Below are 14,098 nucleotides of genomic sequence, written 5' to 3' on the forward strand. Positions count from 1 at the left end.
CATCCCAAACACTTTCTACTCCACATAACCGGACAGCCCCTCTTCCCAACTAATCACCACTCACTCAAATTCCTTGGCCAACTCCCTCTGCCCCGCACAGCCTACTGAACTCCATCAAGAATTGGGATCTGCTGCTCCTCCCTCTGCCGAGCCTGCTGAGCCATTCTGCCAAATGGTCAACAAAGTACACTGTCCCAGTGGAATGGAGTATAAAAATAGGGAGACCTTGCCAAAAATCTACAAGGCACTGGTCAAACCACAGCTGGAATATTGTGAACAGATTCAGTCTCTTTATCTGAGTAAAGATATACTGGCATTGGAGACGGTCTAGAGAAGGTTCACTCGATTGAACTTGGGGATGGAAAGATATTATGATGAGATGTTACGGAGTTGGGCCTACCCTCATTGGAATTTATAAGAATGAGAGAAGATCTTATTGAAGAATGTATGACTCAGAGGGGGCTTGACAAGATAGATGCAGAGACGTTTTTCTCCCCACGTGTAGAATGTCTAGGCCCAGACAGCATAATCTTAGAGTAAGGAGTTTCCCATTTAAGACCAACATGAAGACTTCTCCTCTCACAGGATAATAAATTCATGAAATTCTTTATCACAGATGGTTGTTGAGATTGGGTTATTTTCTAATCATTAAGAGAAACAAAGGGGATAAGGCAGAAAAGTGGAGTTGAGGTTTATCAAATCAGCCATCATCGTTTTGAACGGAGGAACAGACATGATGGACCAAATGGCCTATTTCTACTCCTATGCACTAAGGGATGTGGCAGCACTCAAGCCTATTCTCAGCCTCATTAATGGCAAAGTTCGTCCAAACTTTTAAATTCACTCCTCCTGGTTTCGGCCACAATGAAGACAGTACTGGTAGGGCATGGAGGTCTGGAAAAAATAGAAGGCAGACATTTCTCATCCCTGTACACTCCAATCTCCCTTCATATGTATTCAAATTGTCAAGGTGAATTAAGAATTGAGTACCATAAGCTGAGAAGGCAAATGTGGGGAGAAAATTACATTGAGATAACTAGAGAAAGTAATTAATTACCTGAAAGATCCAGCCCTGCCATTGGGTAAAACTTCTTCAAATTATGAAGCACCAACTGTACCATAGCATATCGCATCAATGACCAGCTAAACAATAGGAAACAAGATTGTTACAAAGCAATTGCACTTGATTCTCAACTATTTTCTTTTGTTAACTGAGATACGACAATGTGATATGACACACTGGTTAATAAGTTTGGAGGAATTTAGGTTTTACTCTCCCAGTTGTAAACGCAATCAAGACATGTTGACAAACTGGCAACAATCCAAACTCATTTTAAATGTGACATATATTGTCACGTAGCTTTTTCAAGCACACAATTACATGGCTTTATAACTATTTTTAGTGATTTTGCATGTTTTGTGAGCAATGCCAATACTCATGATAAAACACACTTGTGCTACTCAGTACAGCAAATGCTTAAGTTACATATCGTGAAAACAAAGTACAAAGTACAGAGTAAGGCCCCTTTATTCTATCACTCCAATAAAACCTAAAACACAAAACTTTACTTTAAATCAGTCTGGTCACATAGCTATTGTGGCAGCTTGTGATCAGGGCTGTCAAAACAATAGAAGTTTCTACACTGTGGACCTAATTTTGCAAGATTAGCATCACGTAATAAACGGCCCAAGGCAATAGAGCCATCATGGGTACACATTTACATCACCAGTTTAGGTAGAATTAAGAAATATATCTGACATGAGGAAATTGTAGTCGTCAGAGACTAGTTATCAAAGCTCTGTCGTTCCTCAGGGAAGCTTATGTCAAACCATTCTCAACCAGTTCAGAAGTTCTGTTCTTTATAATAGGGCTCTTGTGATCACAACTCCTTCAATAATGTCTGATATTCAACTATTCAATTTATATATTTTTAAAAACCATTTAGTATCATTTGTGTATCTCAAGTTAATTATTAGTTTAAATATTTCTCTAACCATGATGATTTTTTTTTTAAATAAACAATTGGAGGGAGGTTTTTTGGCAGCACAAATAGATTTTGTTTACCTCAGGATTTTTTTTAATGACTTAGCAAGGTAGATCAATACGCTTTTAAAGATCTGCAAACATTTCTAGACTTAAGAGTTTTTGTAAGCACTTGGGAAACACCAAAACTTTGTTTTCACCCCAGGTCTCTTCATTTTGGGTAGTTCTGTGAAGACTTTTGATGGAAGTGTATGTATTACACCTGAGAAGGGAGAATTTAGTAAAAGTTGATTACTCAAAAGTGAACAGTTAGTAATAGCCCCAAATCAGAAGTGTTGGGCCAAAATCCTGAAGAGGTTGCTCAAGATATGGGAAGGAAAGTAGACCAGCCTATTGAGCTGTTCGACCAATGATATGGCTGATGTGGGAAAATAATCTTTCTGCATCTACCTGCTCAAGCCCCCTGAGAATTTTCTACGTTTTAGTAAGGTCTCTTCTCATTCTTCTAGGCTCAATTAATTACAAGCCCAACCTACTCACTCAATCTTTCCACATAAGAGAAAATAAACTATGTGCTGGAGAAATAGTGTGTCTGGCAGCAGTTATGGAGTGAGTAACAGTTTACTTTGCAATTTTGATCCGGCTCTTTTGAAGAGAAAGGGGCTAGTAAATGGTAGTTTCTATGCTGTTGACCGAAGTGAGTGGAACAGATTGAGAGAGTGACTAGAGCAAACGACAAAGGAAGTACGCTTGGTGGTGAAGCAGAAAGAGGTAAAAAGTGCAAATAAAAAGTATGAAAGGGAGAAAATTGGCCCGCTCTGCGACGGGATGCCAAGTGTAGGATTGGGGTGGGGGCGCAAGAAAAATGGTCCTGACCTTCCAGTTGCTTGTCATTTTGATAAACTACTTGCTCTTGTGCTAGCATTGGGCCATGCTACAGTGTTCCAATGAAGTGAATTCAAGCTGGAGGAACAACATCTCATTGTTGGCTTAGGCACTTAACAGCTTCTATGTCTCAAGATAGAATTCCACATTTTGATCTCTGATCTTTGCTCTGCAGGTTCATTACATTCTCCCCCCATACCAGCCCCAGTTATATCTTGTTGATGGCTTGTTAGAACAAGTTGAAGTTACAGAATCCAAGGGTCAGTGATAGCAAGGAAACAAAAAGCACAACATAGCTGGGAATTGGGAATTTTTCTGAAGAAGGGTCTAGGCCCAAAACGTCAGCCTTCCTGCTCCTCTGATGCTGCTTGGCCTGCTGTGTGCATCCAGCTCTGCACCTTGTTATCTGGGAATTGTATGCTTATTTTTGGGATGTGCACGTTTGCTGTTAAAGGCAGCATTGGTTGTCTACACTCAACACAAAAGGAGAATATGGTGCTAAGTCACCATCTTTAATCTGCTGCAGTCTATTTAATGCAACTACATCCACAGTGCTGAAGGGAACTCTGATTTTGAACTAGCGACAGTGAAGGTTGGCAAAAGCGTTTCAAGTCAGACTGGTGCCTCATTTGGAGATGGTGATGCTTCCACTGTCTATGTACTTGCTCTTCAAGGGGCAGAGTTCTAGAAGGTGCTGTCAAAGGAATTGATTTGATTTATTGTCATAGGTACCCAAGTACAATGTAAAGTTTGCTTTGTGTACAGTATGGGCAGATCATACCACACAAAGTATATAAAGATAATAGAACAGAGTGAGGAATACAACATGACAGCGGCAGAGAAGGTGCACAAAGAGCAAGATCAACATTTGAGAGGTCCATTCAGAAGTCTAATAACAGTAGGGAGTTACTTCTTGGGGAGCCTTGGCAAGTTTCCAGAAGGTGCCTGTGGATGGTACATGCTGTACAGAGTGAAAGATTAAGGTGATCAGTAGGGTGCCAATCAAGTGGGCTGTATGCCTTTGATAAAGTGGAGCTACTTTAAAGCTGCATTCATCCAGATAAGCAGAGAATGGGTGGTGAAAATTAAATCTATGGTTTGTATTAGTTTCTTAAAATGACAAACTCTTACCTGAACGAGTTAGGATTTGAATGCTCCTGAAGCTGTGTGTCTGAAGCAAAAGCATCTTCCTCATCATCACTGTCCTGACTTTCCTCCGAGTCATACTCAAATTTGCTCTGTACTGTGGGAAGGAAGGGCTGGAGAAAAGAACAAGTGTTTAAAACAGCTGCAACTACCGATGAGAATTTTAATATATTTCTAGTCTAAAAATCTCAAATTTCAGCATGCATTATTAACTGTGAAATCAATTTATTATGTTTCTTATTTATAAATTAACAGATGATTAGCAGGAACAAGAGGCATAATATCACAGTCCCTGGAGATCTGAAATAAATATAGAAAATGCACACATGTGCTTTGACAAAATTACTGAAGTACTTTTTGTGCCAGGAGAGGTAGTGGCATTAAGTTATAAAAGGGAACATTAGAAACATGGGTTTCCAAACTCAATCAGGTCTATATTCTTTAAGTTATCTATGGCTGTCAGGTTTGAAAACCTGCAGCACATGGCTTTGGTGTCAGGGCAACTAGGGATGAGCCATGAACGTAGGCATATCAACAGCACCCACATCCTGTAAATTAAATCTTTTAAGAAAATGGTCGTAGGGGAAAGTAACAGATAAATCAGCATTAGTAGTTTCCTACATAGTTTGTCTGGCCTAGAGAAAATACACTCACGCCTCTTAGCCACAAGCAGTGGCACAGCTCAAAAATTCAGCACCTAAAAATCCAGGTGTTTGGGAGGATAGGAAAATCCAGCTGACTATTGTTAAAAATGGAAGCCACTGTCAAAATGAGGGTTTTCAGAGTCTAAAATATTTAATCAACCTGCCTTCTGAGAGTGGATCGACTGCTCACTGCTTGTCTTGACCTTCAGGCGCTCATTTGTGGGAAATTAGATGTTACTTTCCATCCTAAATCTATCATTACTTTGTTCATCATTCCATTTCCTGAACACCCACTGGAGCCTGGGCATGGATTTGATCAGTCTAAAGATAATTAGATCAGTTTGGATGTGAAGTCAACAGAAATAGTTAGGTTAAAGACTCCTACAGATGTCTTTGAAGATGTAACATTGGAGTATCAGAAATAAAGACACCCATGCCAGCCAGTAAGCTTACAAAAAATAAAAGTGACTATTACAGAGAGTAACATGGAAAATAGTTTTGAAATACTTCAGCAAAATATCTAACGTGGGGAAAGTAGTTTCACTGTGATGTCGCTGGACTGAAAACAGAATCTCAGCCTAATAGGTCATTCTTATCAGGTCTTGGTCTACACGCAAATCCAGAACCATAACCACGTGGTTGTTCTTTAATTGCTTTCTGAAATAGCCTAGAAAGCCACTCGGTTCAAGACGAATTGGGAATGGGAAATAAATACTGGCCTAAACAGCAATGCTCAAATCCAATGAGCAAATTTAAAAAAAAAATCTAATAATGACAAGAAATATATAGATTCTCAATATCCGTAGTGTATATTCATCCAAAACTGAATTTTTCTAACGCTGATATTGTCATTTTCTTGATATTAACCAATGGGATTTGGAAGGAAAGTTTGCAAATACATCACACACATTGCAGACAAATATTAACTTCCCATGTGTTCTTTCATGGTTTTCAAAAATTGGTTATTAGTTTTGTTCCAACATATAAAAGAAACTACCTTTGCTATAAAGTAATCCCAGATGCTAAGTTCAGGAGGGATAAACTTCTCTTTACAGACTGGAATGTCCTGACTGACAACTGGAAGAGAAAAATTATGAGAGGGTGCTTCTCTGTTTGTTGCTTTTGAACCTGTGCCCTTGAAACGGTTGTGATGCTCATCAGGAGTACCACCTTCTGTAACAGAAGTAGAGAGGAAGTAATTTGCCATTTGCTCACTGATTCACTGTGGGTATATGCTTATGAGAACCTACAAATCACAGTAATGCAATTTTACATTTTCTTCTACTTGAAAAGAAAAAGACAGACAAATAGCACTTCAATTCTAATAATTAGCACTGAATGTTAGCGTAACTTTTCTGGCATTCCGAATAAATGAACCTTCTTTAAATGAAAATACAAAAGATACTGAACATAAGATTTTTATCAATGCATTCCTGTAACTTAAGTAGGTTACTATACGTACATATATTCAGAACAGGTAAATAAGAAAACTGGATATAAGAATCAATCATTCTGCAGTTTAGGTATGTAAATACTTAAAAATAAAATAGAACTTTTAAAAAAATGGATGCGACAACTGCTTTGTCAGGAATATTTAATTTCTTGCAATGTCAGTCAGGAAATAGGAAAATGAATTCAAGTCTTTTTAAAAGTAAAAGCTGAATGAAATTTCTTATTTAACTGGTACCAAAGTGTCAATCTCTATTACTTAGAAGCAAATGCATGGGAACCAGCTGCAAGTACCCCTCATTGCAACATATCATCTTGACTTGGAACTACATCACCCTCCTTGGGTCAAAATCTGAGAGGTCCTTTCTTTACAGCATTATGGGTATCTACACTGCAGAGAGAGCAGCAATCCCAGAAGATGGTTCACCACCATTTTCTCAAGTGAATTAGCAATTGGGTAATTAGGGCTACCCTTGCTGGCAACGTTCACATGCTGTGAACCAATATGAAAAACGTTCAACTCATCTTACTTACAAGTATCCCACAGTAAACTGCACTGTCTAAACTTTAGTAGTATAACAGCAATGCATATAGAAATCGTATGTGTACAAATATAGCCCATCTGTGCCCTTAACGGTTAGCATATTTTCCATTTCCACATATCCATTTGTTAGCTCAACAGACCAATATTGACAACAGTAACAGTAATGCCTTAAAAACAAATCAGAAATCTGTTAGCTTTTACACTGTATGCATGGTTGCAGTTTGATTTATTGGCATCACAAGTAATGAGATAGTGAGAAGCGTGGCTTTGCATGCTCTACAGGCAGATCATACCATACAAAGTACATCAGGGTAGATTAACAGATTGCAGAATACAACTGCAGAGAAGGTGCAGACAGAGATCAACTTGAACATTTTAGAGATCCCTTCAAAAGTTGGATAAGTGGGGAAGAAGCTGTTGTTGAATCTGTTCATACATGCATTCAAACTTTTATATCTTCTTCCTGACAGAAGAGGGTGGAAAGAGAGGTATTTGATTAAGTTGGTTGCTTTCCCAAGGCAGCATGAACTATAGGTAGAGCCGATGGATGGAAGGCTGATTTGCGTGATGGACCGGGCTGTATTCATGACTCTCTGTTGGGGAGTCTTGGGAAGAGCGGTTACCATACCAGGCTGTGATGCATCCAGATAGGATGCTTTCTATGGTGCATCTTTAAGAAAAAAAGATGGTAACAGTCCTTGTGGCCACGCTGATTTCATTGGCCTCTTGAGGAAGGAAGGACCTTGTTGTACCTTCTCGATCGTCTTTTTGATCTGGGTGGACCAGGACAGATTGTTAGTGATCATCACTCCCAGGAACTTGACAGTCTTGACCATTTCCATCTCAGCACTATTGATGCAGACGATTTGTTTGCATTCAATTCATTTCAAGGTTTAAAGGGGTTAGTTTAAAACAAATCAATTCTTTCACAATATTAGTTGCAAGCATTTCTACTTTGTTTTTGGATAGTTTAGTTTATTAGCTAAAATGCAGAAATACTAGGCAGTCCAAGTATTTACTCACCAACCTCAGCAGTAACCTCAACTATTTCAGCCTCAGATATATGGAAATGAGGAGTTTCAAGCTTCAGCTCTAAATCAGGCAACTCTTCTATTGTTTCTACCTCTTAAGTAGAGAAAAATGCAAAGAATGTGGCAAAAATATAAATTAAGAGAAACTTAAATTTCCTTCCTTAGAAACCAAAATTTCTGTGAAGGCAGATATTATGATGTTTGACCTAAATGGCAAATGTAAACTCAATTTATCCCGAGTTTTAAATATTGCATTGTATCGTAGCACAGTACATTGTAGATATGAATGCATTTTTCATTAACTTCAATTTCTCTTCAAGTTCCATCACTGGAGCTGGCAACTAGAAAGTGCACTCCATTTGAGCTGCAAGGTAAGTCTTAGTTCCTTTTTGTGCCAGGAGATCAAGTTCTCCAGTGAACTTATCTTTTGAAGATTCTTTAACTTGTAGTTAATTATATTCTTGTGGATAAATTTCTTGCCAAAGTATGAACATGAAGTCCAACTCAAACTATTTGACTTCCATGGCTGCCCTCAAAAAGTTTATCATTGTAATTGTATTATAATTACCTTAGAAGGGAATATTTATAGCTGTATCCTTTTTAACAACCACACGTGATGTGCGGCACAAGTAAATGCAGTAAAAATCTCCTCTGTCAGAACAAGTTACTCGTTACTGCCTCCTAATTGTAAAGGATTTTTTTCTCCCTATTATCCACAGAAGCTATTCTCTCAACAATTTTGATAATCTTTTCTGTTTCGCAACATCCTTCCTATTGCACAGAGACCAGAACTGAATGCAGTATTCCAAAAGTGGCCTAACCAATATCCTATATAAAAACCAAAAGAACTGTGGATGCTGTAAATCAAGAACAAAAACAAAGTTGCTGGAAAAGCTCAGCAGGTCTGGCAGCACCTGTGAATGAGAAAACAGAGTTAACGTTTCGGGTCCGGTGACCCTTCCTCAGACCCTTTTGATGATGCTAGTGTTTGGGATGTGTGCTGTCTTATTGAAGGATTTTGAGTCAGAAATAGAGAAGACAGTGGGGTACATCTCTAAGAAGCTAACTTGGCATCAGAAGATGCACTCTACTGTGAAAATGAGATTTTAAGGTTGTTGTTAGCTCTTCAGCACTTTAAAGTTTATTTCTGACATGGGAATAGGGATACATTAATTTATACTGATCTTAATCTACTCGCCTTCTTTGAGAAATTTAAATATCAGAATGCAAGACGATTCAGATGGAGCCTTTTGTTGCAACATTTTAATGCAAAAATTGTTCATATTAATGGAAAATATAATGTAATTATGGATGCATTATCCCAAATGTAAAGTATAAGAACAAGTTAAAATTTAAGAATATCTAGATTGTGCAAGTTTCTATAAAGCAGGTAAGAATAATGAATTGATATTACATCTGGTTTTATTGTTGCATATTCCTTTTCACTTGCAGCAATTGTCATAAAAGTGTGTCTGGTCCACTGATATACTTTTGTTAGGAAAATCTGGTGTCCTTACCTAATCTGGTCTATGTGTGACTCCAGGCCCGCAACAATATGATTACCTCTTAACTGCTATCTGAAATGGGTTAGCAAAACACTCAGTTACATCAAAATGAAACTGGACGCACCAACTGGCATTGACATGGATAGAATATGACAACGACAAATCCAGCCCTGTTGAGCTGAAAGGTATATACCTGAAAGGTACGTTTGGGCCCTTGGAAGTACCCCACGAAGAGACAGGCATAACTAGGGCCCATGTGGGTACTCATGGCATACTGACCTCTACCTTGCAGAGGCTGAGCGCCAGCTCTCAGATACCTCCTCCTACCTTCCCCTGGACCATGACCCCACCATGGCATTGTATCCACTACGGTTACAGATCTCATTTCATCCAGTGATCTCCCCCCATCCGCTTCCAAGCTAATAGTCCCCCAACCGCGCACAGCTCGTTTCTACCTCCTGCTAAAAATCCACAAACAGGACTGTCCAGGTAGATCCATGGTTTCAGCCTGCTCATGCCCCACAGAACTCATCTCTTCCTACCTTGACTCAGTCTTCTCCCCCTGGTCCAATCCCTACCCACATACATCCATGATTCATCTGACGCCTTACGCCGGTTTCAAAGCTTCCGGTTTACCGGCTCCAGCCACCTCTTCTTTATCATGGATGTGCAATCCCTTTACACATCCATTCCCCACCAGGAGGGTCTTAGGGCTCTCTGCTTCTTCCTGGAGCAAAGACCTGAACCATCCCCACCCATCTCCACCCTCCTCCGCTTGGCCGAGCTTGTCTTCACCCACAACTTCTCTTTCAACTCCTCTCATTTTCTGCAGGTAAGAGGGGTTGCCTTAGGTACCCGCATGGGCCCTAGTTATGCCTGTCTCTTCGTGGGGTATGTGGAACATTCCTTGTTCCAGTCCTATTCTGGCCCCCACCCACAACTCTTTCTCCGATACATTGATGATATCATCGGTGCTGCTTCCCTCTCTCGTCTGGAATTGGAAAACTTCATCAGTTTCGCCTCCAATTTCCACCCTGCCCTCACTTTCACTTGGTCTATCTCTGACTCCTCCCTTCCCTTCCTCGACATTTCTGTTTCCATTTCTGGGGATAGACTGGCCACTAATATCCATTACAAACCCACTGACTCCCACAGCTACCTGGACTATACATCCTCACACCCCACTTCCTGTAAAGACTCCATCCCATTCTCTCAGTTCCTCCGTCGCCGTCGCATATATTCAGATGAGGCCAACTTCGACAAGGGAGCGTCCGAAATGTCCACCTTTTTTCTCAACCGAGGATTCCCCAGCCCCGTCGTCGACAGGGCCCTCAACCAGGTCTGACCCATCTCCTGCACTTCAGCCCTTATCCCCTCTCTTCCCTCCCGCAACAGCGATAGGGTTTCCCTTATCCTTACCTACCATCCCACCAGCATCCACATCCAGGAGATCATCAGACGCCATTTCCACCACCTCCAGCAAGATGCCACTACCAGACACATATTCCCCTCCCATCCCTTGTCCGCCTTCCACAGGGACCGTTCCCTCTGGGTCACCCTAATCCACATTTCCATCACCCCAAACAGCTCCCCACAGCCCTACGGCACCTTCCCCTGTAACCGGCGAAGGTGCAACACCTGCACATTTACTTCCTCCCTCTCCAGAATCCAAGGGCCCAAACATACCTTTCAGGTGAAGCAATACTTCACCTGCACTTCCAAGAATCTAGTCTACTGCATTTGCTGCTCATGATGTGGTCTCTTCTACATTGGGGAAACGAAGCATGGACTTGGCGACCGCTTCACAGAACATCTACGTTCTGCTCACAAAAAAGACCCTGAACTATCTGTTGCCTGCCACTTCAATGCACCACCTTGCTCCCTAGCCAACATCTCTTTCTCTGGCTTGCTACAGTGTTCCAGTGAAGCCCAACGCAAGCTGGAGGAACAACAGCTCATTTTCCGCTTGGGGACCCTACAGCCCTCCGGACTCAATATTGAGTTCAATAACTCTCCCATGTCCCAGCCCCCCACCCCACACACCAGGCCTTGTTACCACATAGCTTGCCACTACACACCCCCTGTTGTTAGTCACTAACAGTCCCCATTAACAACTATTCACCCTCCCAGCCTGATCGTTAGCAACTCCTCTGTCTGTCCAACTGTCTTTCTCTTTCTTTGGGCTCTATCCTATCGTTTACTCCCCAACCCACCCACCTCTATTTTCTGCATATAAACTGACGTTTTCCCAGCCACCATCAGTTCTGAGGAAGGGTCACCGGACCTGAAATGTTAACTTTGTTTTCTCCTTCACAGATGCTGCCCGACCAGCTGAGCTTTTCCAGCAACTTTGTTTTTGTTCTAACCAATATCCTGTATGGCTGCAAGATGATCTCCCAACTCCTGTTCTCAATGCATTGCTCAATAAAGGCAACCATACCAAATGCCTTCTTCACTATCCTATCTATCTGCAACTCCACTTTCAAGGAACTACGAACCTGGACTCCACGGTCTCTTTGTTCAGCAACACTCCCCAGGACCTTAACATTAAGTGTATAAGTCTTGTCTGGACTTTCCTTTCTAAAATGCAGTACCTCATATCTAAATTAAACTTCATCTGCTAGTCCTTGGCCCATTGGCCCATCTGATCAAGGCCCCTCATGAGATAGCTTTGGCAAACACTTTCAGGACAAAAAAAAGAACAGCTAGGGAGAGAAAAGGGCCCCTTAACAATTAGAGAGGCAACCTATGTGTGGAAATGCAGGAGATGGGGAGATACTAAACGAGTATTTTGCATCAGTGTTTACTGTGGAGAAGGATATGGAAGCTACAGTACTTGGGAAATAAATACTAACATCCTGAAATGCGTTCATATTACAGAGAGGATGGTGCTGGATACCTTGAAATACATAAAGTTGGGTAAATCACCAGGACCTGATCAGGTGTACCATAGAACTTTATGGGAAGCTAGGGAAGCGATTGCTGGGTCCCGTACAGAGTTATCTGTATCATTGACAGCCACAGGTAAAGTGCCGGAAGACTGGAGGTAAGCTAAAGTGGTGCCACTGTTTAAGAAAAGGTGGTGAGGAAAAGTCAGGGAACTGCAGACCAGTGAGCCTGACATCGGTAGTGGGCAAATTGTTGGAGGGGATTCCAAGGGACAGGATTTACATGTATTTGGAAAGGCAAGGACTGATCAGGGATAGTCAACATGGATTTGTGCATGGGAAATCATGTCTCATGAACTTGATTGAGTTTTTGAAGAAGTAACAAAGAGGATTGATGAAGGCAGAGTGGTGGGCACGATCTATTTGGACTTCAGAGCTATTTTATAAACTAGTGTTTGAAAGTGCAACTGCAGTTTTGAAAAGCAAGTAACCTGACATTCATACCAGGCATCAAGTAAAGAACCATTTAGACAAGTAGTAATTGCAGGGCTGCAGATGATTTGGAGCCAGGCTGTGTACTGATGCAGTTTGTGCTGGCAATAAGAATTGATTGATTTACGGACTAGTGATCGGTTATCAATGGCAGACATTTGTGCTTGGTTCTCAGGTAACTGAATAGCTGAGAACAAGTTGCAGAGAGAGGGTCACATTTTTCCCAGGTCAGGAGTGGTTTCTCTGCTGAAACCTTGCTGTAAACCTGAAGTAAACCTGTTAATCTTTCTGGCAACAACTGCTGTAAGCTGTGACTTTGAACGGATAAGTCAGGAGGCCTTTTATAAAGGAACCAGCCCTCGTGTCTCTTACCAGCCACTGGAAGCAACCAGAGAAAAATGACTCAAGTAATGCGCTGGCTAGCAGGAGAATAGTCATCTCAACAACTGTATTTGGGAAAAAAGACTATTTAGCTATCTTTCTAGTTCTTCCCTCGGTCAATAACCTATTTTACCATGGCTACTTGCCTGTGTAAGGGGGAGTATATAAGGGAATTACAATTTAATTAATAGTATAATATATTGATGAATTATAACTGTTTACCAATAGCGTGAGTCAAAACGCTTGTAATAAAATAGTGATTCCCGTTCAGTACAGGAACATAGCCCATGCTGTTTACTAATCTGTGTCTGAAAATAAAAATGGGGAACTGCCCATACTTTTTGACATTTTTCACTTCTGTGACAACTCTGGGAATAGCAGGGCTTGATTTCCAGTGCATCACCAGTCTGAGTCATAACAATAGATTATATATATGATGTATCATCATCTTTTAGGACATTAAATTTTCATGCAGAGGTAAAATACATTCCTGGTTTCAGATCCGTGAAAGAAACTTAGTTTTTTAAAAAAACAGATTAGGAATTAGTTTAGAACAGTGAACAAACTACATCATTTCCAAGAAAGCGCACGATTTATGTTAAATGCCTCGATCAGATAACTGCAAAGCTAAAAAATGTCAAACTTCATGAAACACAGAAAAATTGCCTAGCAACCACTTTCAGTTTGAACTCAGTTCAGAAGAATCCAGGCAGAAGGGCAGTCTATTAGACGGGTAGAATTCTCCAAACTTGAGTTTAGTTTGTGAAGGCCCCAACCTATGAGAATATGCATAAAAACTTCCAGGCTGTCAGAAGGGGAAAGGACAACAAATCATCAGAACTGGAAATAAGCCTCTAAGTCAAAAACTGGACAGTCAATTTAAAAACAATAAAGTGTTAAACTAGTAATGATACTACATTAGCACTGAGCATCTTCAAAAAGGATATTGTTAGGAAAAAATATCAAAAAACTTTGTTTTGCTGTTTAGGTTAAGATCTTCTCAAGCTGTGCAACCCCCCACCCCACCACACACACCTTTTGACAGGCCTTTTCTTGCGTAATAAACTTGCATTCATTTGTCCAAGAATATTAGTAACTTTGTGAGAATGTGAGAGAGTAGTAAGGGTGTGGAATGCCCTGCCTGCAAAA

General features: G+C 40.7%; 1 protein-coding gene across 1 annotated transcript in view; it reads right to left on the reverse strand.

Moving 5' to 3' along the window:
* The window catches only part of dmxl1 (Dmx-like 1), a 192,691-nt gene that overhangs the window by 40,341 nt on the left and 138,252 nt on the right, over positions 1-14,098 (reverse strand). The window contains exons 27-30 of the mRNA XM_048593609.1: positions 7,676-7,777; positions 5,657-5,832; positions 4,001-4,128; positions 1,058-1,143 (exon numbers count right to left, since the gene is read on the reverse strand). Of these exons, the coding sequence (XP_048449566.1) occupies positions 1,058-1,143; positions 4,001-4,128; positions 5,657-5,832; positions 7,676-7,777 (492 nt within the window). The remainder of the gene's footprint in view (positions 1-1,057; positions 1,144-4,000; positions 4,129-5,656; positions 5,833-7,675; positions 7,778-14,098) is intronic.

Source organism: Rhincodon typus, chromosome 3 (assembly GCF_021869965.1).
Source record: "Rhincodon typus isolate 14 chromosome 3, sRhiTyp1.1, whole genome shotgun sequence".
NCBI classification, from domain to species: Eukaryota; Metazoa; Chordata; class Chondrichthyes; order Orectolobiformes; family Rhincodontidae; genus Rhincodon; species Rhincodon typus.